Source organism: Antechinus flavipes, chromosome 2 (assembly GCF_016432865.1).
Source record: "Antechinus flavipes isolate AdamAnt ecotype Samford, QLD, Australia chromosome 2, AdamAnt_v2, whole genome shotgun sequence".
Taxonomy (NCBI): Eukaryota; Metazoa; Chordata; class Mammalia; order Dasyuromorphia; family Dasyuridae; genus Antechinus; species Antechinus flavipes.
In genome coordinates, this window is record NC_067399.1 from 651,015,877 (window position 1) to 651,041,569 (window position 25,693).

At 50.1% G+C, this 25,693-nt stretch overlaps 1 protein-coding gene across 1 annotated transcript in view; it reads left to right on the forward strand.

Moving 5' to 3' along the window:
- The window catches only part of ADAMTS7 (ADAM metallopeptidase with thrombospondin type 1 motif 7), a 154,774-nt gene that overhangs the window by 89,436 nt on the left and 39,645 nt on the right, over positions 1 to 25,693 (forward strand). Inside the window, exons 11-15 of the mRNA XM_051982405.1 lie at positions 1,083 to 1,228; positions 14,344 to 14,513; positions 15,010 to 15,143; positions 19,018 to 19,138; positions 21,887 to 22,131. Coding sequence (XP_051838365.1) covers positions 1,083 to 1,228; positions 14,344 to 14,513; positions 15,010 to 15,143; positions 19,018 to 19,138; positions 21,887 to 22,131 — 816 coding nt within the window. The remainder of the gene's footprint in view (positions 1 to 1,082; positions 1,229 to 14,343; positions 14,514 to 15,009; positions 15,144 to 19,017; positions 19,139 to 21,886; positions 22,132 to 25,693) is intronic.

Here is a 25,693-nt window from a genome sequence, read left to right on the forward strand (position 1 = left end):
GCCGCTCATGATGGGGCCCAGCCCGTGCCCGAACCCCCCGGCCGCTCATGGCGGGGCCCAGCCCGTGCCCGAGCCCCCCGGCCGCTCATGATGGGGCCCAGCCCGTGCCCGAGCCCCCTGGCCACTCATGGCGGGGCCCAGCCCGTGCCCGAGCCCCCCGGCCGCTCATGATGGGGCCCAGCCTGTGCCCCAACCCCCCGGCCACTCATGGCGGGGCCCAGCCCGGGAGATCAGGGAGCACCACTTGGGCCTCGTGAGGTTCACTGAAGGCCTCCCCTGCATCCCTTGCCCAGAAGCAGAGTCCCAGGTGGTCCCAGGAAGGGGCTTATTCTTCGTTTTTCAGATCAAGCGACTTGATTTGGCTGAGTTTATAGAGATTGTGCTAGAACTGGTGCCAGGGCTGTACCTAGGGTGAGGCAATTGGGCCTTTGTCTCAGAGGGTCAAAATTTAAAGACCACTGACGGCATTTGTGTGTAGAAATAACTAACTTTAAAAATTTAAGTCAATCAAGAAGTGAGCGTTTCTTTCCCCAGCTGACCGCATCCCTAAATGAGAGCTGGGGAGCTCCTAACTCCGTCCTGGGCTTTCTCCCTTAGTGAGACTTTGGGTTCCAGGGTCTCTGCAGCCACCATAGAAGGGGTGGGTTTTACCCGAAGTCTCCCAACATCTTCTCTCCATCCCCAAGGAAGAAATGTTGCTTCATCCGGCTGCAGTCATCGGACCTTGGCAAAGGGCAGAATCGTTCTCTCTGGTTCTGCTCTTACTGAAACCTAAAAACTGTTTTGTTACTATACTTTTACTTTAAAAAAGAACTGAATTTTCACTCACTTGCCAAGTCCAGCAGACCCTTCCTTCTAACAAGGGGGGACAGTTGAAGTGCAACGGCCGTGGGACGCCGCGTGCCCTTTCTGCCCCGGTCACCGCCGGCTGTCGGAGCTCTAAGGGTCCCGCCTTGTTTCCCTCTCCGTGGCTGACGGCGTGCTGTTCCCCCGCCTGTTAGGCCCTGGCGCGGGGCCGAGGGGCCGGCTTTGCCCCCGGAGGCCCCCCTTGCTCACCGTGCCCTTCTCTCTCCCCCCGGCAGTGGTGTTTCGACGGGGAGTGTGTGTCCGTGGGCTTCCGGCCCGACGCTGTGGACGGGGCCTGGGCCGGCTGGAGCTCCTGGTCAAGCTGCTCCCGCAGCTGCGGCGTGGGCGTGCAGAGCTCGGAGAGACAGTGCAGCAACCCCACGTAAGAGCTGGCCCCTGCTCCGGGGCCGGGGGGCGGGAATGGGGGGGTCCTGGAGAGCCCGGGAGCCGCAGGCCCTCCACCAGGGCTGATAGCAGCCTCCTGGCGACTTCTCGCTCGAGCCCTTGCCCCTCAGTCTCAGGCTCCCGGTTCCTGAAGCAGAGGAGACTTTAGAGACCGTCTGCCAGGGGCCTCGCTAAACTTGAGGGAAAACAAAGATGCATTTGTCTCCCGTCCGAGTTTAAGGCCCCCCAGACTCAGACCTTGGATCACAACCACGATCAGTAGCTGCCAAAGTGTGAGGCTTATTGGATCCTCACCGCAATCCTGGAAGACGCTCTCAGTGTTCCCACTTCACAGATAAGGAAACTGAGGCAGGCAGCATTTCCGTAAATGACTGGCCCAGGGACATACGGCTTGAGGTGGATGAGGCAGGATTTGAATACGAAACTTGCTGGCTCCGGGTCCGACGCTATGTCCAGGGAGCCACCTCCTCACGGTGGGGCCGGTTCTAAGTCCCTGTGATCGCTGTAATCCCAGCCGGGGATTCCATAGTGTGATCTCTCTCTGGACTTTCCCCTTCTGAGAATCGGGATGTTAGGGCTCCTCCAGCAGAGCAGGGAAGGCCCCCCTTCCCTTGGCCGCTTCTGTCTGCCTGCATTTAGGACTCGGTGATTCCGGACGGGGGCAGGCAGGGAGAGCCGGCTGGGCTTGCCTCTGCCAGCTGGAGGCGGTCAGTCCTGAGCCAAGGGCTCCCCTCTCTCCGGGCCTGAGCCCCTGGGAGCAGCCGGGGGCCTTCGTGGGTTCCAGAGGCCGCGTGGCCATCGGGGGCTGCGCTTTAAGCAGGGGCGCTGCCGTGACTCTGCTCAGTGTCTGTCGTGGTGGGAAGGGGCGCAGTGGTCCTGGAAGGTCACACCCCCCCCAGCTTCTGGAAGTCCTCCTGCACTGGTGGTCTGCGGGTCCCCAGGGCTGCACTTTGCCAAGCCTTCCGGGACGTGAATGAGCGAAAAGGCCCTGGGGAAGCCCCTAGCTTGGAAGCCAGGAGGCCTGAGACTCGGGTTCCCTGGGCAGAACGCAGGAGGGTTTGGCAGATCAGCCTAGGGTCCTCCCAGGCTGTCACTCAGGACTGAATGAGTTGGTCTGAGGGGAAGAGATCTGCTTTGCGGAGTCAGAACTTGAACCCAGAGCTTGGGACATGTAGGATGGGGCTGTGGGAAGTCGCACGACCCTTGTCTTCTCTCCCACTGTTGGTCTCAAGGATGGACCGACCAAGGTCTGAGGAGCCTTTGAGGCCCCCTCCCTCCAGCTTCAGCATCCCCCAGACCACCTTCCTGCCAACACTCGGGAGGGGGCAGTGGGAAGGAAGCCAGCTCTGGAGTTAGTGGGCCGGGGTCCCAGCCCCCGCCCCCTGCTGATTACTGGCTGTGTGACCTCGGACAAGTCACTCTGGCCACGTGTAAATGCACAGAACCAGGTTTGAAGTCAGAAAGAGCTGGAGGAAGATCCTGCCTTGGGAGGTTCCTAGTGGTGAGAGCTTGGGCAAGACAGAGACAAGGGAGAGATAGAGACAGAGAGACAAGAGAGATAGAGACAGACAGAGACAGAGACAAACAGAGAAAGAGAGACAGAGACAAAGAGAGACCCATAAAGAGAGAGAGAGAGTGAGAGAGAATCTAATACTTCTCTTCAGCTGTTGTGCTTCAGGCCACCCTCTCCCCTCCCTGCCTTCAGCTGGTCTTGGGGAGATGACACTTTTTCATGGAGGATTTTAGTGAGTTCCCTCTTCCCCGAGAACTTGGAAATCAGTGAGGAGCCGGGAGCTCGAGGCGAGGGAGCGGTGGGTGGTCCCTGTCATTTGCTGCCCATGGGGCTCTGGACAGGCCGCTCCCTGGGCCCCAGCTGCCTTTTCTGTACATCAGGACCTTGGAACGAGGCTCCAGGTTCCTTTGAGTCGGTCTGTGAGGGGATTTCTGGGGGCTCCGGAACAAGCCCCGCTCTCCTGGCCGCGTTTGCCGCTTCTGCCAAAGAAAAGGGCGATTGTCGGCTCCCGGGAATCCAGCGTGGAGAACCTTTCCACGTCAGAGGCCGAGGGAGATCAGCTGCCCCGACCCCTTTATTTTGCTGGTGGAGAAGAGGTGTCCCCTAAGCCCTTCCTATGTCTGTGCTAATCAGTCGTTTAAGGAACCTGCCATTGGCCAACAAGGTCAGGAAATGCTGTAATTTAATCCCAAAAATAGGGTGCCGGGGGCCTGAGGACAGATCCCTCTACCCCGGCCCGGGCCCCGCTGCTCTCACTCTCCCCCCTTGCCAGAAGCTCAGTTCTCTGTGGGCCGGTCACCAGCTTCCTGCCCTCCAGATGTCCAGTTTTGGGGGCTTGAGAAGGCAAATCACATTAGCCGGCTTTCTGGGTCCAGGGCTGCCATTTACAGCCCTAAGGCAGGAGAGGGCCTGAGCCGGCGGCCCAAGGCTTTTCCTTAGACATATACAAACTCACTGGCAGTCTTTTCTCTGGGGATCATTTGTTTTGGCTCCTACAGGGGATATTTTGGTCCCGTGCCATTCCAGCTGGACTGGCTGGGGGATGGAGGATCTGCTTCCCTGCTGGAAAGACTCAGAACCAGAGACTATTTGGAGAAACGTCAGCTTTCCTTGAGAGCAGCTTTCTAGGAGTCAGGAAGAAGAAGCATCCCCTCCGGGGGCTCTCCTGTAGCATTTTTATGGCAAAATTCATTAGCAAAGCGCTTTGACGTCCATTCTCAGGAGGTCAGCAGGATATCAGTTATTGGTCCTTTTTACAGAGGGGAAAGCTGAGGCCCAGAAAGGGGCGGGCTTTGTGCCCAAAACTGGGGCTAGAACTCGGGCCTCCTGTTCCCGCCTATCAGTGTGACGTTGACATTATCTCTCTGGATCTCAGTTTGCTCATCTGCAAAATTAGACTAGCTGGTCTCTACGGTCTCTTCCACCTCTAGATTTATGATCCTCTGAGTTTATGAACCTTAAGAAAGGTATAAATGACCCGAGATGTTGTAGTCATTGCCCTAATCCTAGGCATTGGGCTTCATGGAATAATGTCCATTTTCCACGAGAAAGGATGAAGACCTATGAAGGAAGCAATTATCCAGACTAGAACCCAGGACTCCTGATCCCAACCTAAACCCTTTTCCCAGAACCAGTGAAAAAAGAAAAAAAGAGAATGTCTAATTGGAGCTCGGCTTCCCAACAACTTTTCCCAACATGTCTCAATTAGATCCTCCTTTTTGGCCCAGTAAAGACAAGCAAAATGAACACATTGACCACGAGGTCTGATTTTGTTTCATTCTTTCCTTATGAGCTACCTTCTCTGTGTTACTCCCAGCCCTGCCTCCTGTCAGAGCCTCCTGTGCCTTAATCCCAGCTCCAGGGCAGCAGGAGCATGGGTCATGTGGTGCCGACAGCTCCAGGGGCCTTGCCATCTTGGGAAAGCTTTTCCTTCAAGTCCTGTCACTGTGGGAATTCCCTCTATCTGGGCAGATCTCAACCCCTTCTAATTCAGTAATTTATAATTGAACTAGTCTATCATAACTAACTAGCCTATAACTTAACCACTCTAAAACTTGGTAGCTAAAACTATAATTTAGTAGTCTATAACTTAATCAGTCTACAACTTAGTAGATAAATCTTTAACTTAACCAGTCTACAACTTAGTAGATAAGTCTATAATTTACTAATCCATAATTTAACCAGTATCCAATTTAGTAGATAAGTCTGGAACTTAGTAGTCTGTAACTTAATCAGTCTATAACTTAGTAGGCAAACCGATAACTTAATAGTTTATAATTTAACCAGTTTACCACTTAGTAGATAAATCTGGAACTTGGTAATCTGCAATTTAACCAGTTTACAATTTAGTAAATAAATCTGGAATTTAATAGTCTCAAACTTAACCAGTCTACCACTTGGTAGGTAAGTCTGTAACTTAGTAGTCTATAAATTAATCAGTCTACAATTTAGTAAACTGTAACTTAATCAGTCTATTACTTAGTAGATAAGTGTGCTTAGTAGTCTGTAACTTAACTAGTCTATAACTTAGTATGTAAATCTGGAATTTAGTACTCTATAATTTAATCTGTCTACAACTTAATATGTCTGTAACTTAGTATCTATAACTTAACCAGTCTACAACTTAGTAAACTGTAACCTAACCAGTCTATAATTTAGTAGATAAGTCTGTAATTTAGTAGTCTGTAACTTAGTAATCTGTAACTTAACTAGTCTATAACTTAGTAGACTGTGACTTAACCAGTCTACAACTTAGTAGATTATAACTTAACTAGTCTTCAGTTTAGTAGATAAGTCTATAACTTAGTAGTCTGTAACTTAACCAGTCTATAACTTAGTAGATAAATCTGTAACTTAATAGTCTGTAACTTAATCAGTATATAGCTTACTAGATAAGACTATAACTTAGTCTATAACTTAACCACTCTACAATTTAGTAGATAAATCTGTAATTTAGTAGTCTGTAACTTAACCAGTCTACAGCTTAGTAGATAAATCTGTAACTTAACTAGTCTACATCTGTAACTTAATAGTCTGTAACTTAATCAGTATATAGCTTACTAGATAAGACTATAACTTAGTCTATAACTTAACCACTCTACAATTTAGTAGATAAATCTGTAACTTAACTAGTCTACATCTGTAACTTAATAGTCTGTAACTTAATGAGTATATAGCTTACTAGATAAGACTATAACTTAGTCTATAACTTAACCACTCTACAATTTAGTAGATAAATCTGTAATTTAGTAGTCTGTAACTTAACCAGTCTACAGCTTAGTAGATAAGCCTTAGGGCGTTGCTAGAAATTCGGAGTAAGGTTAAGGACTTGACCAGGGTCACACAGCAGTCAGAGGTTGGACTAAGAGCCAAGCCTTCTCCAGCGTGCCCGCTGTTGTATCTCACGGTGTCTTATCGACCAGTGGATAAGCATTCATTCAGTACCCGCCGAGAACCAGCCCCCTTTAAGTCCTGAGGAGACAGACAAGAACAAACCATCCCCACGTCTCACAGAACTCATAGGTTCTCCTCGGGGGACGTCTTCAAAGGCTCCTTTGCCCTCGGACTCCCGGAGGGCTCCAGAGATGAGCCCTGTCTGAGAGGGGCGATGGCGGCCCGCGTTATTGCACCTCTCTGGGAGCCCCGTTTTGCTCCTTTGGGGGCCGCAGACCTGGCCCCTGCCAATCTCCGAGGGCGCTTTCTGCTGGAAGTCCTATAATTAGAGAGGACTGCTCCTCCTCCCCGTCCCCAGCCAGATGGAATGCTAGTGGGCTCTGAGAGGCAGCCTCCTTTCATGTGGCTTTGTGGCTCGGGGAGGAGGGCCGGAACAAGGGCTCCTCTCTTCCCGAGCTGGGTCGGGGCGTTCGTCCTTGGTGAGCTCTGAAGTTGTCCTGCCCTCCTCTCCTTCTGCCCCTCCCCCAGGTAGCAGGAGCCCGGGCATGGCCTCTTGCCCCGTGGCCCCTCCCCAGCTCCGAGTCTCCTCGCCATTGCCCCGCAGCCCCCCCGCTTTGGAAGGGAGGCCTCCACAGCTGTGCTCCTGGACCTGGAGGTCACATCACAATATGGGCATTCATGAAAGCCACATAAAAAGAATTCCGCCGCGGGCCCTTGGCAGCTGCCCACCTTGCCTACCCTTCGTCCCAGCTCTGCTGGGTCGGCTTTGCTGCTTTCCCGAGGCGAGTGGCGGGCCTCCGGCGAGGGTATGGGCTGAGGAGAAGGGAGAGGAAGCCCCCGTGGTCCCCTGGGACTCCCTAAGGGAGCAGCCAGAGCACGGGGGCTCGCTCCCGGCAGTCAGACAGAGAGTTTTGTCCCAGGCGGAACGCGAGGGGCCAGCCTCACGCGGAAAGGCCCTGGAGGGCTGGCGGCTGAGTCAGAGGGAGCAGGCTGGGCAGCGGGACACCTGGCCAGACGGGCATCCTGCTTAGGGCCAAGCTGCCGAGGCTCCACTCGGCCTCCCGCAGAGCCGGGGCTGGTCAGGACTTCTCGGGGCTTCCAGGCTTTCCGTCCCTTTACAGAAAAGGAAACTGAGGCTCCTCTCACCCAAGGTCACCCAGCCCAGGCGGGATCCAAACTCGGGGTGCCGTACTGCCCGTATCTCTTGGGACCCCAGGCTGGGGCGGAAGCCAGTGCTGTTCTTACTTAACCAAGTGAAGGATTTTCCTCCTCTTAGCTTTGTTCCCTGCAGATAGGCTGGGCGCCTGATCTCCTGGCCCTTCCCCAGGTTCCTTCTGCTTCCTTTATTTTTTCTGCCTATTAATAACAATTCCTTAGCAAACAGTGGAAATATTTGGGGAAGGAAGGTGGCAGGGCATCTGGCTTTGCGATTTGATTCACGTGGGCGATCTGCCAGTGTGGAAACGCTCCCCCAGTGTAGAAGCCTATTCCTCTGTAACAGGTGGCAAACTGGCCCAGTGGAGAGGTCACTGGGCCTGGAGTTCAGAACTGTCCTCGGGGCTGACTAGCTCTGATCCAAGGCTATTCACGTAGCCTCTTTCTACAGCTGTAAAGAGGCATCAAAATGGCATCTGCCTCCTAGGGTTGTGAGGCTCAAATGAAATAATGTGTGTACAGCGCTTCACAGAGGGTCTGGTATACAGTAGGCGCTATATAAATGCTAGCTATTATTATCACGAGTCTACAGCAGCTGCCTAGGAATAGGTCTGAGGCTAAGAGACCCACCATCTACTTTGTCTCCAAGGCTCACCTAGGACCAGCTGTTTCTGACTCCCCAAATTCACCGGCCCCACGTCAGTCTTGCTGATTTGGGGACCATGGCCTCTCTCAGGCAAGTAACATTCTGTGCGTTGGCAGCTGGACGGAAGCCAGGACGTGGAGCAGAGTCCTGCTCACGCCAGCATCACGCCAGGGACTCGCGAGCTCCAAGGCTCTCCGCGCTGGAGCTCTGGGCTCTCCCGGGACTGGCCTGTTCCAGCCACGGCAGCCGTTCCTCCCCCACCCGTCCTGGGGCATCACGGTTCCGTTCAGGAAATGGCCTTGGCCAAGCAGATCACGTGGTCTAACCATTCCTGGGAAGGCTTCCCCTAACTCCAGTTAGTGCAGTGACCTCCCCAACGCAGAATGAGGGGGGTCAAAATGACCCGCTTAGTGAAGCCTTGGGAAAGGCGTTCACATTCACGCATCCATTCACCATGCGCCACTGTGAGTTTCAGCCATTATTTCATTTGATGGATGAGGTGGCAGAAGTATAGGGAATATTATCCTGGTTTTATCACTGAGGAAACTGAGAGATTAAACTCAGCTAGGTAAAAAACAGATTAAGCTCCCTCGGGGAAAAAACTGAGAGATTAAACTCACTCAGGTAAAAAACAGAGCTAGGTAAAAAACAGAGATTAAGCTCCCTCGGGGAAAAAACTGAGAGATTAAACTCACTCAGGTAAAAAACAGAGAGATTAAGCTCACCCAGATAAAAGTCTGAGAGATTAAACTCACCCGGGTAAAAAACTAGAGATTAAGCTCACCAGGATAAAAAGACTGGCTCTTCTGGGATTTTCTGTCCATCTGCATATAATTTTTTTGTTGTTTGGGGGAATAATTGGAATGATAGTCCATGACACAGCCAGTAAGTGAGACGCTGGATTGGAACTCAGATCCTCCAGCCACGCTCTCTCCACTACCACCTAGCTGCCCCTACATATGGCACTTTCTGAGCTAGAAACCCTTCAAGAAGCAGGGAGCTCACTCCTTTCCAAGCAACCTGTTCCTCTAAGGCAGGGGTCCTCAAACTTTTTAAATAGGGGGCCAGTTCACTGTCCCTCAGACTGTTGGAGGCCGGACTATAGTAAAAACAAAAACTTTGTTTTGTGGGCCTTTAAAGAAACTCCATAGCCCTGGGTGTGGGGGATAATTATTCTCAGCTGCCGCATCTGGCCCGCGGGCCATAGTTTGAGGACCCCTGGAAGGGATGCTCATGCTAGTCAGGATAGCTTGAATCTTGATTTCAAGCCAGAACTGAGCTCCCTATAACTTGACCCCGACTGTGGCCTGATGGGGACCAGCCAGAAGGACCTAATCTCTCCAGTCCAAAAGCCCTGATGTTCCCTGACATGTGAGGGAGACGTTCTGCCTGATGCCGAGGAAACACCCCTGGCAGAGAGAGCCCGCTCCGAGGCCCGCCAGCTGTGAGACTTTGGGGCCCGTGACTCTCAAATGAGCTCACGGGAGCAGATGAGTTCTGCGGTCCTTCACTCCGTCCCCGTGGGTTGTTCGGGAAAGATCAGAGTTTTGTGGAGTATTTGGAGGCGGGGAGGAAATTCTAGAGTTCTGAGAGGCAGAGCTTTGGCCAACCTCAAAGTAAATTGGAAATTTGATAAAATGTGCTGCATTGTGGGGAAAAGGTTCATTTCATCTCGTGGGGACAAATGTTTGGTAGTATCTCCTGTGTCCAGGGTCCTGGGCTCGGTCCTGGGGGTACAAACATTTAAATAACGAGAGTGGTCTAGGTCCCAGCTTCTTAATGTGTGGTTCATGGGGCTTGTAACTGAAGTGGGGTCCCAGAATTCTGAGTTGCTGCCGTAAATGTTTGAGCTGCAGACCTATTTCATATACTTAGCTACCCGGAATCATGTAAAGTTCCTCTGGCTAAAAGGAGGAAGTTTAAGAAGCCCTGGTCTAAGAGACCCCCGAGTGCCTTCGCTGTCCGAGCTTCCTCTAGTCTGAGTTGTCCCCATTCCAGCAGTCGGGGCTCTCAGAAATACCGAGGCACCGGTGCCTCCTGGGAGGGCCGGGAAGGAGAGAGGAGAAGGGCGGCAGTGTCCACCTGTGGTCATTCTCATGCCCTTTGCCCTGGCCTCCCATCTCCAAACAGACCGGCCTTGCCTAGAAAGCAGGTCGCCTCTGAATACTGCATTGTTCCAGGGGTCACAGAGTTGAAGGCAGCTCAGCTGTGTCTCTGGTGGGTGAGGGGAGAAGAGCAGAGGGTCTTTGTCTGAAGGATCAAGACCCCTTCCTCTCTTTCCCCCTCCTCCCCCGAGCCGGAAGGGCCAGCTGGGCCCTGAGATCAGTGGTGTCATCCCCAGGACACAGGGAGGTCTGTGCAGAGGGTCACTCCTGCAGCCCTGGCCGGGACTGGGGGGGGCTGCTCAGGGCATTCTCCTGACCACCCAGAAGATGTCCAGAGTGTCGGGGAACCAGGAAGCGTGACCTAATGGAACGTTCAGCAAACACAAGAGTCATTTTGAATCCTAGTGTATCATTTGCCAGCCGGGTAACCTTGGGAAGGAGTCAGTCCCCCTCCCTGGGTCTCAGTTTCCACATCTGTCTTCAGGTCCCTCCTGGCTCTGACCTTCTGGGAACCTATAATGTCATTTCCTAAGCCTGCGGACCCTTAGCCTGGCATTGAAAGCCCCCTCCCCAACCCTATCTTTAGCTCACCTTGTTCTCCTGTGCTTTGGCCAAACTTCTCGCCATTCTCCGAGCACATCTGCCATTATCTCACCCACCAGCCTTTGCTTGGGCCGTTCCATGTGCCCTGAATGCCTTCCTCTCCTGCCTCCTTCTCCTCCTCTCCCTTTTTTCCCCAGTAAATAAATGAGAAAAAGGCCTGTTTTAAGCTCTTATGACAAAGCCAAGGCCATAGAACCCATGCGTCCAAGCCCAGGTAAACTGTCCCCAAAGTCCGACCAGATTCCTTAATCAATCAACAGTCATTGATTAGGTACTTTACAGTGTGCCAAGGATTGTGCTAAGGACTTGAGATACATAGAAAGGGAACAGGGGACGCGCCGTTGCCCTTTGGGAGGCTCCCCTCCCGCTTTGGGTCCCGTCACACCACACTGGACAGCCGGACCCGTTTCCCGGCCCGACCCCCGGCACTCGTTTGGGAGCACAGCCCGGTTTTAGTTCTCTCCGTCTGTCAGTTCCTAGCCCTTTATCTGGAACACGGTTGGTCCTTTGTACTTGGTGTTCCACGATGACATCTCTGTGTTTGAGGCGAGTTACAGTTTGACTGTGGCTGACCAGACCCCTTCGGGCTCAGGATGCCCTGCCTCGGGTCAGCACAAATAAACCCCGGGAACATCTGGGGCTTCTCTGATTTGGGGCATCTTGCGTTTCCTTTGGGCTACTTCAGTTCTGCTTTGCCACAGGGCCCAGCCCCTTCTCTGACGAGGGCACCCCATGTGGAGTGGTCCAGGCCAGGGTCTCCCATGTCATCCAATTGATTCTGAACTTCAACAGTGATAATAATAACTACAACAATAGGAAATGTTTTTAAGATTTTTGTAATGCTTTACAACATCATCTTGCCTGATCCTCACAATATCCCTGGAAGGCTGGAGCTCCTGTCCTCCCCATTTTGCAGAGGCGTTGCCCAGGGAACCATAGCTAGTAAATGTCTAAGGTGGGATTTGAACTTATCATTTCTCGAGTCCAGATCCAGCACCTTATGCTCCTGAGCCACCAGCAGCCTCAAGTGCTAAGTGCTAATCATAGGAGTATAGCCTTGTGGAGAATTAAGGGTCAGAAAGAACCCTTTGGGGCAGCTCTTGCTCCACTTGAGAGATGCTATATTGCAGGCTAATTGAGCCACTTGTTGGTCCCAGTAGATATCTATTTATCTCCCATCAACATATCCTTGCACAGCCTGTCACTCATACATGGCATCTTCCCGCCCCTTATTTCTGCCTCTTAGAAGCTTCAGCTGCCTGCAGAGCTCAGCTCCAGGGCTATCTCCTGCTTGAGGCTTTGGGGATTCCCAGCTGCCAAGGTCTCCTCTCACCCCAAATCACCATAGATCGGGTCGGCCCATATTTTCATGTTTCTTTGGGATCTGGGACGGTTTAATTCTTGTCTCTCCTCAGCAATAGGAGGGTGGCACATAGGAGGCACTGAATAACCCAGGAAGGCTTCACCCTTTCTGTGTTGTGGACTCTCAGTCAGTCTGGGTAAAGCCTAGGATCCCCTTGTCAGAATGATGCTTCCAAATACTTAAAATAAGACCAATTATATTAAGAGAAAGATAGAATTTTCCCCATCCAAGTTCACAGATCCTTTAAACTCCATCCATGGATGTATTGTGGACCTCTCTGTCAGTCTGGGTAAAGCCTAGGAACCCCTTGTCAGAATGATGCTTCCAAATGCTTAAAATAAGACCAATTATATTAAGAGAAAGACAGAATTTTCCCATTCGAGTTCACAGACTCTTTGACCTCCATCCATGAATTCCTTGTGGTTCCCATGGAACCCGGTTTAAGAACCTGATTTGGTCCAGTCCCCTCATTTTACAGATGAGGAAAATGAGACGCAGAGAGGTTCGTGACTTGTACGACTGCCACACAGGGTTAAGGAACAGGTCCTGAGTTGGAATAAATGACAAAGCATCGAACTCTCGTCCCAAGCCTGGAACCTGGATGCGAGCTCAGCCAAATCGATGATAACAACTGAAGGAAAAAGCGCTTACTAAGTGCTGCCTGGGTGCTCTGAGCACTGCGCTGACCCCTGGGTACAGAGAAACAAGGAAAACATTCTGCGATCTGTATTTCATTTGGGGGAGACAGTACATAGAAAAAAGTTTCTTTCAGGGAAGGAGAAAAGGCTAAGGAGGTTCCGCAGGGTGCAGTAGATGGTAAGGCCCACGGGTCCTTAGGGTATATCAGCTGGTTGGATTACGGTGCTGAGGGTGTGGAGGGTCTAGAGTCAGGGAAAGTGTTAAAGTCCGGTGGATCTCCATCTCATTGGAAGGAATAGAGTTGGTGATTCTCACCTAAGCTGCAAAGAGCGGTCAAGCTGCTCAGATGAGTTCTGGGGGTTGGGGAGGCAGGAAAGGTGAGGCGGGAGGATACTCCTCATAACGGCGACTCTCTGCAGCCAGGATAGGGTCTGGGAAGTCAAGGATGAAACTCCTTTTCCATCTGTAAAATGGAGATAATAAAGGCACCGAACTCGTCAAGTTGTAGTGAAAGTCAAATGAGACAGTATTTATATTGTGCTTTGCAAACCTTAAAGCATTGTATTAGGGGCTAGCTTTTAGTAGGAAATTATCTCTTCAGCTTTCTGATAGGTCACTCCTCTTCATATATCCGTCGATCTAACTGGTCTTGGAACCCCTTGCACATGAAGTTCCCTCTTCCTTCTCTGCACGGGATCCCCGTGCATTTGTGCGGGCAGTCCCCTACGCCTGGAATGCATCACTGCACCCAAGATCCCTAGTTTCCTTCAGAGCTCGCTTATTATTAAGCCTCAAAAATTATTTTACAAAAGACAAAAAGAACCGATAGCTACAAAAATATTGGTAGTAGCTCTTTTTGTGCTATTAAAGACCCGGAAACAAAGGGAGCGCTCGTTCTCTGGAGAATGAGTGAACAGGTTGGGTCCAGGAATGCTCTATGCTGTAGGAAACAGAGAGGCGGGTGGTTTTAGAGAATCCTGGGAAGATTTGTATGAACCGATTCAGAGTAAAGCAAGCAGATCTGGGAGAACAATTTATACAATTACAAAAACACTGGAAAGACAAACAATTGTGAAAGACTTAAGAACTCTGATCAACACAATGTCCACCCAGAGTCCCAGAGGACTGATGTCGCTACCCTGGAGGATGGACTTTATATGCAAAATCCAATACATATATTTTTTGCATGTTTCACCTATACAGAATTTGTTTTACCTTGACTGTACATTATATAAAATATTACTATGTATATAGTATATGTATCATCTTACTATGTATATATTACAAGAGTTATAGCTTCTTTCCTTCATTGGTGAGGGAGAGGTATAGAAGGGAGAGAAAATGTTAATTGAAAAAAATTTTTAATTAGTTTATATTTATTTTGTTTTTAATGGAAATTTTTTTCTATTAATTTTTTCAATTAACAAGCATTTATTTTCTCTTTCTTCATCTGGAAAAAAGGAAAAAGGTACCTCAACCCTAGTCCTGTGAGATTTTTTTTCCCAGTTTTTCAAGTTGTCTCCCCCAGTAGAATGTAAACTTCTGGAACTACTTGATTTTCTTTCTCCAATACTAGGCACAAGTGCCCTGCATACAGGAGCCGCTTAATACATGTTTGCTGATTGATTTCTCTTTGGGTTCTCTTTGTTTCTCTTCTCCCTTATTCTCGCCTCAGGCCCAAGTATGGCGGCAAGTACTGTGTCGGGGAACGGAAGCGATTCCGTTTGTGCAGCATCCAGGCTTGCCCCGCTGACCGGCCGTCTTTTCGCCAGATCCAGTGCAGCCAGTTTGACGCCATGCCTTACAAGGGAGAGCAGTACAAGTGGGTCCCTGTGTCCAACCACAGTAAGTCTCTTCAGAAACCGTGGCTTGATCTCTTGGCTAGCAATCTCTGCCACTCCTGATCCCACCAGCTTCAAGCCCTGGAGCTGAGCTTCTGAAGACTGAGACCATTTTTGCTCCACATCCCACCTACCCAAAAAGGGTTGTCCATCCTGATGTGGAGCTGTGAGAGGGGAGGTGGTTGCTTGTTTGATAAGGATGGTCTTTTCTTTCTTTCTTTCTTTCTTTCTTTCTTTCTTTCTTTCTTTCTTTCTTTCTTTCTTTCTTTCTTTCTTTCTTTCTTTCTTCTTTCTTTCTTTCTTTCTTTCTTTTTCTTTCTTTCTTTCTCTCTCTTTCTTCCTTTCTTTTTTTCTTTGTTTCTTTCTTTCTCTCTCTCTTTCTTCCTTTCTTTTTCTTTCTTTTTTTCCTTCTTTCTCTCTCTCTCTTTCTTCTTTCTTTCTCTCTCACTGCTGTTCAGTCCTTTCTGATCTCTCCTCTCCTTCTGGATCCATCCCTATAGTTAATCCCTGCGAGCTGCACTGCCGGCCTTCAAATGAATATTTTGCAATTAAGCTTCGGGATGCTGTAGTCGATGGGACCCCCTGCTTCGAAGGGAACACCAGCCGAGATCTGTGCATCAACGGGATCTGCAAGGTATGCCCCTGCCTCCCCAAGCCCTGCCCCGCTTTGGGCTCAGACCGGAGGGGCTTAGGGTCGGACGAGTCATGGGCAATACGGGGAGGCCGGGCCCATCCCCAAGCTGCTGAGGAGCTGAGTGTCCAAGGTCTTGGGCCAGAGATTTCCTGCCTCAGTGGCTAAATCCTAAAGAAATTCTGAAAGTTTTCATCCAGAACAACTCACGGAAACCAGACACTACAGTGGGGAGGGCTGTGATCATAAAGGATGTAAGCTCCCATGGGGTGAGTGCTTTTGAAGTACCCTGAATGGGGCAAATAAAATGATGTTGAGTTAGTTTATTGCTGGCCTCCAAGGGGAGACAGAAAGGACAGGTCTCCGGTCTTCAGGGAGAAAATGAGAAATGATTTCCTCCTTGCACATGGGGCCATGATGAAAATGCACGATCTGGTGTGGTCCAATAGGAAGAGTATTACATTTAGAGTCCGAGGACCTAGCTTCTGGGAATGGTTTTGCCACCTGTGTAAGCTTGGGCTGAAGTTCCCTGGCCCTCAGTTTGCTCATCAGAAATTAAATCACCTCATCACTCCCTCCCAGCTCTGCATCTAGGATCTTTTGAGACAGAATGGCCTCCTGGCTGGATTGGCTCATAAACAACATTAAGTCAGGTGTCTGGGTCCCATGGTATTCCTCCCGAGGTAGGAGCTGGGGAGGGCAGGTGGGGAGGCAGCTTAGTTTATGAGAAGACCCGAGTTTGAATCTCCCTTTGTTGCTAGCTTTATGACCTTATTTATGTCCCCTGTCCTTGAATTCTATTTCTTCATCCGCCAAAGCTGGTCTCCAAGGCTTTTCTAGCTCAGAAATAGAAAATCTGGTTCTTGGTTCCTAATTCTGGAAAAAACAGTTCCCACAAAAGAAAAAACCCTCAAAGAGATGAAAAGGCAGCTTTGTAGTGTAAAGGTGGCTGAGGGGGCCACTGATAAAGGATCGGGGGCAGGAAGTTTGGGCCAGGACACAAGCGATGGGGAGACTGCAAGGCCTGACTTACCCAGGGCACTGTCTCCTTGCTGGTTTCTCCAGCTGTGGGCTCAGTAATCAGAACAGAGGGAAATACAGCCTGAGAGAACCAGGAAGTCCAAACCAGACTCAGCTCTGAGAAACCTCAGACATCATCCAGTCTGACCATTCCCATGTTCTCTGAGCAGGGATCATTGCTAGTGATGGGGAAGTCACTACCTCCCGAATCAGCCATTTCCAGCGTGGGATAGCCCCAGTTATTAAAGAACATTTTCTTTGATTTCACTAGGATGGTGTTAGGGAGCTCCCCCTCAGCTCAACCAAGGCAGATCTGCAGTTTATTGTCTTAGAATGTTGCCTGGGGCACTGAGAGGGAAGCTAAGGGTCCCACTGCAGGATGAGTCAGAGGTGGAATGTGAAATAAAATTTTCCTGGCTCCAAGACACCCCCCCTCTATTTACTGAGCCACACTGCTCCTCTAGGGTCCCTTTTAAGAAGCCTCAGTGGCTCCGATTTGCTTTGAGTAAAATATACACAAATCTCTGTTTGGCAGTGAAGTCTTTTACAATTGAGCTCCAACCTCAGAGATTGATTTTCCATTACTCCCCGTCATGGACTCCATGTTCCAGAGAAAGCAGCCTATTTGCCATTGCTTATATGTGATACTCTTTCTTTCTTTCTTTCTTTCTTTCTTTCTTTCTTTCTTTCTTTCTTTCTTTCTTTCTTTCTTTCTTTCTTTCTTTCTTTCTTTCTTTCTTTCTTTCTTTCTTTCTTTCTTTCTTTCTTTCCTTCCTTCCTCCCTCCCTCACCTCATGTCTCTCTCTGTCTCTCTCTCTCTCTCTCTCTTTCTTTTTCCTTCCTTCCTCCCTCCTTCCCTCGCTTCATGTGTCTCTCTGTCTCTCTCTCTCTCTGTCTCTCTCTGTCTCTGTCTCTCTCTCTCTCACTTTCTTTCTTTCTTTTTTTGCTGAGGCAAGTGGGGTTAAGTGACTTGCCTTTACATAATCATCCTCCCATAGCTGGAGAATCCTTCCTCCTCATTTTGTCCCTGGTTCACAATCCAGACTGTGGGAGAACCCAACCTGAAAGTCACCCTTTCCTAGGGCCATTATTCCACGAAGCGAACACTGGCTGGGGACTCGGGGATGAATGCTTCTACTGAGAGAGGAGGTGGAGGAAGGAGAGTGGGGGGAGCTCAGCTGCTGGTGGCCCCCTGAGCAACGGAGTCATGAGGGTGGGCTGGGATTTAAGAGCGGGATGGAACATCATCAGAGAGCAAGCAGATCCTTAGGCATTGCTCAGATGGAAGCTCCAGCCGATGGCAGCTGTTGGGATTGGGGGGTGAAGCTCTAATTTAACAAACTGAAAAGTAATAAGTAGCTGACCTTAATAGAGCGCTCATTCTGTGTTAAGTGCTTTACAATTGTTACCTCATCCGATCCTCACAACAACGTTGAGAGATAGATGTTAGATTATTATACCCATTTTACAGTTGAGGAAACTGAAGCCACCAGAGTTGTGATTTATTGACGGCCACTCAGCTAGTAAGTGTCTGCGGGCCATAACTGAACTTGCATTGGCTTTAGAACAGCGACCTTTCCCATCGCTGAGGCCCTCTGCTCCCATCCTGACTCCCACACTCGAGGGTCAGTGCGTGAGAATCTCTAGTTAGGAGGCACCTTCCGGCTCGCACTCCATGATCCTGTGAGGTGGATGAGGGGATGGGGGAGGCGGGGTGAGTCAGGGCAGTGAGAAGAACTGGATCGTGGAGGGAGGAGGGAACGTTTGGAGTAGGGAGTCCTGAGATTTAAATCCTGGCTCTGAAGCTTTGTCTTAACCTCTCTGAACTTCAGTGTCTGCTTTTTGAGGGTGAGGATAATAATAGCAGCATTCCTACCACCTGACCGGAGCCTTGTGAATCTCAAAACACTCAAAATAAATCGTTTTTCAAATGATTTCCTTTTTTAATCTACCTGAGTTTGTATGTGTTTGCAGACTCTCGGATCAACTATATTCTCCTCGGTTTACTATTTAAAGTTCTTCCTAGTCTGGCTCCTTGTTACTTTTTCCAGCTTTACTACATTTCCTCCCCTCTGCACAAGGTCCGGCTGATCCCAGGCTCTTCCCGTGTCCTCCAGGACGCTTACCTCAGTTCAAGTGCCCCCTTACACAGGGAGTCTTCCTTCCCTACCCAGGGCTCCCCCACACCCAAGTCACTTTGAGCCTCTTTTGCAGGTGTTTAACATATAACTATATACATGTGTACATGTTGTTTCCCTGTTAGAAGGTAAGCTCTTTGGGGGCAGAGGCTGTTTTAATTCTGTCTTCATATCTCTAGTGTCTGGTGAGGAGCCTGGCACACAGCAGGTGCTTAATCAATGCTTGTTGATTGATTGCTCATGCAATCATTATAGACCACCTGCCAGTCCCATGCTGATGAGGTAGGAGATGATCTTCCTATCAAGGAGCCTGGCACACAGCAGGTGCTTAATCAGTGCTTATTGATTGATTGCTCCTGCAATCATTATAGACCACCTGCCAGTCCCATGCTGGTGAGGTAGGAGATGATCTTCCTATCAAGGAGCCTGGCACACAGCAGGTGCTTAATCAGTGCTTATTGATCGATTGCTCCTGCAATCATTATAGACCACCTGCCAGTCCCATGTTGATGAGGTAGGAGGTGATCTTCCTATCAAGGAGCCTGGCACACAGCAGGTGCTTAATCAGTGCTTATTGGTCGATTGCTGCCACGATCATTGCAGACCACCTGCTGATGACGCGGAAGACCTCTGGGCTGGGAGGCAGGACCAGAGAGGCTCGGGGGAAGGGTGAGGGCAGATCCATCAGACAGTGACCTCCGGGGCTGACTGTGTTTCAGAACGTGGGCTGTGACTATGAGATTGACTCCAATGCCATTGAGGACCGGTGTGGCGTGTGCCATGGGGACGGCTCCACCTGCGAAACAGTGAAGAAGACATTTGATGAGACCGAAGGCCTGGGTAAGGGGCAGAGCGGGGGTGAGGAAACGGAGGTCTGTGGCAGAGAACCTTGTGACCCAGAATTCAAGAGAAGGCATTGGGTCCCTGGGATCCCCGACTCTTCCACTCACAATTTCGAACGATGTTTCTCAAAGTGGCGCCCTTGAGACCCTTTCAGAGGGTCCTTGAGGTCAAAACTTTTCATAATATTAGCTGGACATTTACATTTCTTTTTTATTGAAGCTTTTTATTTTCAAAACATATGTAAAGATACTTTTTCTACCCTTGCAAAACCTTGTGTTCCAATTTCTCCCTTCTTCCCGCCCCTCCCAGATGGCAAGTAATATGTTAACATAGTAAAAATACATATAGGCAAATGTATTTATACAGTTATCTTGCCGCACAAGAAAAATCAGATCAAAAGGGGAAAAAAAGAGAAAGAAAATAAAAGGCAAGCGCACAACAACCAAAGATGTGAAGATGGCTTTCAGATTTTATCTCTGATGCTTCTTACTCGTGAGCATTCTCCTTCCAGGTCTCAGTTTCCTTGTCTGTAAAAACGAGGAGATTGGACTAAGGGCCTCTGAGATCTGTCCAGCTGTGGGATGTTCAGCGAAGCATCCTTGATTCCCTCCTCTGGGATTTTACTTTTGGTCATTCTCTTCTTTTCATCTTCACACTCTCCTCTCCTGGGTCTGTGTTTTTTTCAACTTACAGACACGCACTTTACAAATATTTCATTTTACCCTTACGGCGAGGTCCGAGTTTGGACTTGAACCCAATGGTTCCCTCCTAGTTCTAGACCCAGGCCGCTCTCCTCTGACACTGGGCCTTTCTGGGCCTGTTTCCTTATCTTTGGACCAGTTTTCCTTTGACGCTTACTACTGGGTGACCCTGGACAACTGGACTTAATCTGTTTCAGTTCTTTCATTTGTAAAAATGGGGTTAGGAATACCCTACATGGAGGACCAGGAGATCATTATATACTTCAACAGTAATACCATATGATGATCAATTCTGATTCGATTCAACAATGAGATGAACCAAATCAGTTCCAATAGAGCAGTAACGAACTGAACTAGCTACACCCAGCAAAAGGACTCTGGGAGATGACTAAGAACCATTACATTGAATTCCCAATCCATCTATTTTTGTCTGCCTGAATTTTGGATTTCCTTCAGGCTAATAATACACTATTTCAAAGTCCAATTCTTTTTGTGCAGCAAAATAACTGTATGGACATGTATACGTATATTGTATTTAATTTGTACTTTAACATATTTAACATGTATTGGTCAACCTGCCATCTGGGGGAGAGGCTGGGGAGAAGGAGGGGAAAAATTGGAACAAAAGGTTTGGCAATTGTCAATGCTGTAAAATTACCCATGCATATAACTTGTAAATAAAAAGCTATAATAAAAAAAAAAAGAAAGGAATACCCTGCCCGGGTAGCACTTGCAAAGCATTTTGCAAACCTTAAAGCACTATATAAATGCTAATTATCATCACTATTATTTTTGTTGTTTTTATTATACCTTTCGTGGTCTCAGTTTCCTAATCTATAAAAAGGAAAAGTTGGACCGGATGGTCTCTGAGTTCTTCCCTGTGATTTCTCCATCTTGGTTTTCTCTTCTCCCTTGGTTTTTGTGCCTCGATTTCTCCTCTTTCCTCTCTATCTGTTCCTTCTAAGTCTCCTTCATGGGTCCATTTTCTCCTACTATTGCTGTGTCGTCAGCTTCCTCCTCAGTTCTTCCTGTGTTGTTTTTTCATTCTTGTTCACTTTTCTGGCTCGTTATCACTCTCTGCAGATGACTTCCATATTTACATGACCAGCCTCAATCATTTTCATCTGGTGGCCATGTTCAGGTCGATATCTTGCCATCAGTTCACTCAAACCGACCCAAACTAAACTCATACTCCCTTTTCGGCCCTTTTCAAGAGACCATCCTATTACTTCCAGTCCCCTATGCTGAAACTCTCCAGATCAGTGACCCTGCCTTTCCCCCACCTCCCACATCCAGGGAGCTGCCAGGTCTTTTCAGTCTCACCTCTGCAAACTTGCTGTGTAGCAGATCCCTCCCAACCCTCAATCCATGATCTTAAATCCTTACTAAATGGCCAAGAGGGCTTCCATAGGCGCCCACATTCTCCATCTATTTCCTTTTCTTTCTCCATTTTCCATTTATCTCTCACTCCATCCTCTCTCTAGCTTTCTAATCATCTTGTCAAAGATTGTATTGAAGACTAGTTTTCTGCTTAAAACCTAGTTTCTTGCTCCATTTTATCCCACGGTCAGCCATGCCCTTGGCCAGAAAGCCAACCTCGTCCTGACCTCAAACTCCCCTCTTTGGAAACTAATCTTCCCCTCTGGGATCCGTGCTTGGAGCCGGCGACTTCTCCCTGTGTCTCCACTCCCTCTCCTCTGGGCCCCAGCTCCTAGGGGCCGAATGGGGCAGGAGGGTTAACGTGCACTTTAAAAAACAAACCACGCGTTACAGAAGTCCCGAGTGTTGTTTCCAGTCGTTTGTGAAATTCTCGTCTGCCTTTTGTTGATGGTCACGAAGTTTAGAATTTTTGAGAAACGTGCCCTTTACCGGGGATCAAAACCTTCAGAGAGAGTTGAGAGAGTGATTTCAGGCTTCCTCCGGTGAGAGGAAAAGGATGGAATAGGACTGAAATCAGTCTCGTGGGTCTTAGCCAAGACCACCCCCACCTGCGGGCATTTAGGCGGTTTCTGCTTGGCTCAGGGGACGCTTGAACCCTTTGCAGGGTACGTGGACATCGGGCTGATCCCAGCAGGGGCGAGAGAGATCCGTATCGAGGAGGTGGCTGAGGCTGCGAACTTCCTGGCGCTGAGGAGCGAGGATCCAGAGAAGTACTTCCTGAACGGCGGCTGGACCATCCAGTGGAACGGGGACTACAAAGTAGCCGGGACCACCTTCACGTATGAAAGGAACGGCAACTGGGAAAACCTCACGTCCCCCGGACCCACCCGGGAGCCCATCTGGATTCAGGTATGTCCGCACCCCGGATCGGGGTACCCTGTTCTGTGCGTCATGTTGGAGGGGACGTAGCCACTAATCTTGAGCAGTTCCCAGTTCGGGAGAGGACACAAGCTCTCCTCGGAGATCTCTCAGCCTGGGGAGGGACCCAGCTCCATCTCTAGAGTGCTTTTGAATTTTCAAGTCCTGTGGGAAAGTATCATCTCCATTTTCTAGATTAGAAAACTGAGGCTCAGTGAGGGAAAATGAATTATTCACAATAATATGGTAATAAGTGGTGGAGGGAAAACTTGCATTCAGATTTCCCATCATTAAGTCCAGTATCTTCCCAACTGTCAGTCATCTACAAGCATTTATTAAGTGCTTACTGTATACCAGACACCATATACAAACTCTGGGAATACAAACAGACAGAAATCAGTCCCCAGAGCCTCAAGGAGCTCACATACTAGTAGGAAGAGACTAAGTGTAAAAGGCTATGGACATATCCTGTGTGTTCTGACCTGAGCTCTGACTCCCCCCTTCCTGCCCCTCCAGGGCACCTGAGCCAGAGGGTGAATTTTTTAAAGGACTGTAAGCTAGAAATGAAAGGATATGTGACTTTTACAGAGCGCAAGAATGTTAGGTTTCTAAACATGTAGAAGTCTTATAATAGAATACTCATGGGGGAATGGGCAGATGGAATCAGGAGGCCTGCATTGGTATCCTGAGCACTTATCTATATACTCTGGGGGAAGTGTCTAACTTCTCTGGGCCTCAGTTTCCTTTTCTGTAAAGTGGGAGTGAGAGCTCAGGTTCACATGCTTCATTCCTATCCCAGGGCTAATTTGGGGGCTACCCTGCTCTGCAGGAAAAAAGCCTCATTATGGTTCCCTGAGATACCCTCGGGGACCCTTGCCCAGTTTGGATCCTCCCAGTGAGGGATCATGGGAAAGTAACAAATTGGGCCCAGAGAGCCTCATTTAACAGCCCCGCAGTCAAGCCCCAGATCGGATCATCCCTTGGCGCTCCTCCCCCGGGGTTATCTTGTGCCCTGGCGAGCACTGGCTTGGCTTTGCACTTCCCCAAAGTGTCTTGGGTTCAGAATGATAGCCAAGGGAAGCAGGGCCCGCCCTCTGTGGGAAACAGCCGCCCTCCAGGAAGACCCTAACAAGCCCTGGCGTCCAAACCCCTCTGCAGAGCGATAGGACGGTGTCCTCCGGGACCAGGGCTGCGGTCCTCGACTCCGCGTCCCCAGCACTTAGAACGGTGCCGAGAATGTCCGCATCTCTCTCTCTGTCTGTCTCTGTCTCTCTCTCTCTGTCTCTGTCTCTCTTTGTCTCTCTGTGTCTCTGTCTCTGTGTGTATGTTTGTCTGTCTCTCTTTCCCTCTCTACCAATCTATCGCTCTAATTTATCTCTCTATCTAATACATACATATATTTTTCCTGGAATATAAATATATATAGGAATATGCAATACATACATGTATATGGCACTTAAGTCCTTGGGTGAATGAGTAAATGACTCTCGGGCGGCTGGCAGAGCCCCCAGAGAGGGCCGGAGTCCGTGCCCGTCGGGGCAGCAGCTCTGGGCACTGGGGTACAAGGCCCTGCCTGTTGGGGCGCTGTCCCGGTCCCCGGTCCCCGCTGCGGGGGCCGCTCGGGCCTCCCACTGAAGGCAGGAGTGTGGGGGAAAGAACGCCGGCCTGAGAGCTGAGGGTCCGCCGCCACTATGGACTGGGTGACATGACCCCCCCTTAGACCTACTTTCTCCTCTTTCAGACGGCAGGGTTGGACCAGATGGTGTCCAAGGACATACACTGTAGGTTTGGAGCTGGAAGGAGCCGTCTAATCCAGCCCTTCATTTGCCTGGGTGGGAAAACCAAGGCTTCCTGGAGAAGTCGCATCTTGGCCCAAGGCAGATGGAAATAAAGGAGGGAGAAGGGACTGGCCTCCGAACGTCTCCCCCTCCCGGCCGGCTCTGCCGTCCTACTTCCCACCTTTGAGGGTCCTGTGAGGGTCCGTGAAAGGGTCTGGAGCGGCCCTCCCCCGCGGGCCAGAGGGCCGGCCGTTCCCTCCCCAGCTCCCTCAGGGCAGAAGGAGCACGCTCCCGCCTCGGATAGCAGCTGGGCCCCAGATGTTTTCATCTTGTGTCCCTCCCTCCCCCCAGGAGCCCTTCTCCGGGGCCAGGTGGGGGAAGCTGGGCGGCTACAGCAGGATGTGGGCATGGGCAGCAGGGCTGGAGCGGCCCCCTCCTCCCTCCACACTCAGCCACTCAGGGGCATCGAGCCGTGGGGCTCCGAGGGCCGGGCGACCATCCAGACCTAGCCCAGAGCTCCCCAGCAAGCAAGAGGAAGGGATGAGAGTTTGCTGCAGTTGTGTTCGGCGAGGAAAGGTGGAAGGATCACGAGGAACTTCCCTTTTTATTTTACAGATAATCAAACTGAGGTTTAGATGGTAGCCCGGGCTCACAGCACCTCCCTCCCTGCGGTCCCATTCCCGGGCAAGGCAAGAACTCGCCTTTCTGGGTCCCTGGTCCTTGCAAACGAGGGCCAAACAACAACTGATGGCAGGCTGCTGCTGACCCACTGCGCGGCTGCCCGACAGCTCGCCGGGCACGGGGACACAACTGAAAGGGTCCCTGCCCTCGAGAGCCTTCCCTCCTCTCCGGGGATAACCGTGCATATATGGGGGCAGACCGGATGGGAGGTAGCGAGGGAGGATGGGGGTCCCAGACTGAGGGGTCAGGAAGGGTGGCAGACGTGTAGAAGGGGGTGCAAGGACCAGCCACGGTTCCAGAGTCAGGGATGAAACTTGCTGCCACCACACGATGGAGAGTGGGCTCAGGGGGCAGGAGATGGACACAACTGCCGGGGCAATTTGGTGACTTTCAGTATTCGTTACAAGGACTTGGTTTTTCCTGAGGCAGTTGGGGTTAAGTGACTCACCCAGGGTCACACAGCTAGGAAGGGTTAAGTGTCTGAGGGCAGATTTGAACTCAAGCCTTCCCAACTTCAGGGCTGGTGCTCCAGCCACTGCACCACCCAGCTGCCCCGACTTTGTTTTTCTTCTTCCCAGTGGGAGAGAGGAAAGAGAAAAAAACGTAATGCTTGTCATTGAAAATGCACAAATGTACAAAGACGGAGAGGGACTCGAATAAAATCTTAAGGGAAGCAACAAATTCTCTGCAGCAAAGATCCTCCGTACAGTTGCCCAGTCAAGGGGCTATCCAGTTATTATATAAAGACCTTGTTGTTTGTAAGGCCTTTTAAGGTTTATGTTGCCTTGGCCACGTTATCTTGTTTGAGGCTCATATAAACCTGTGAAGTGGGCGATATGTGTATTATTACTCCTGTTTTACAGATGAGGAGACTGAGGCAGACACGGTCAGATGACTTGCCCACAGCCACCCAGTAAATTCTAAACTACGTCCCCTTTCTTCAAGCCTGACCCGGGTCACTATACACACAACTCCTCCCGTGAGGGGAAGCCCCTTACTCTGGACCCACGAGCCAGAGTAGTGAGGAGTGACAGAGAGACAGATTAGGGACGGGTGCCAGCTGGCGGCCATCTGGGTGTGAGCTGATGAAGCCG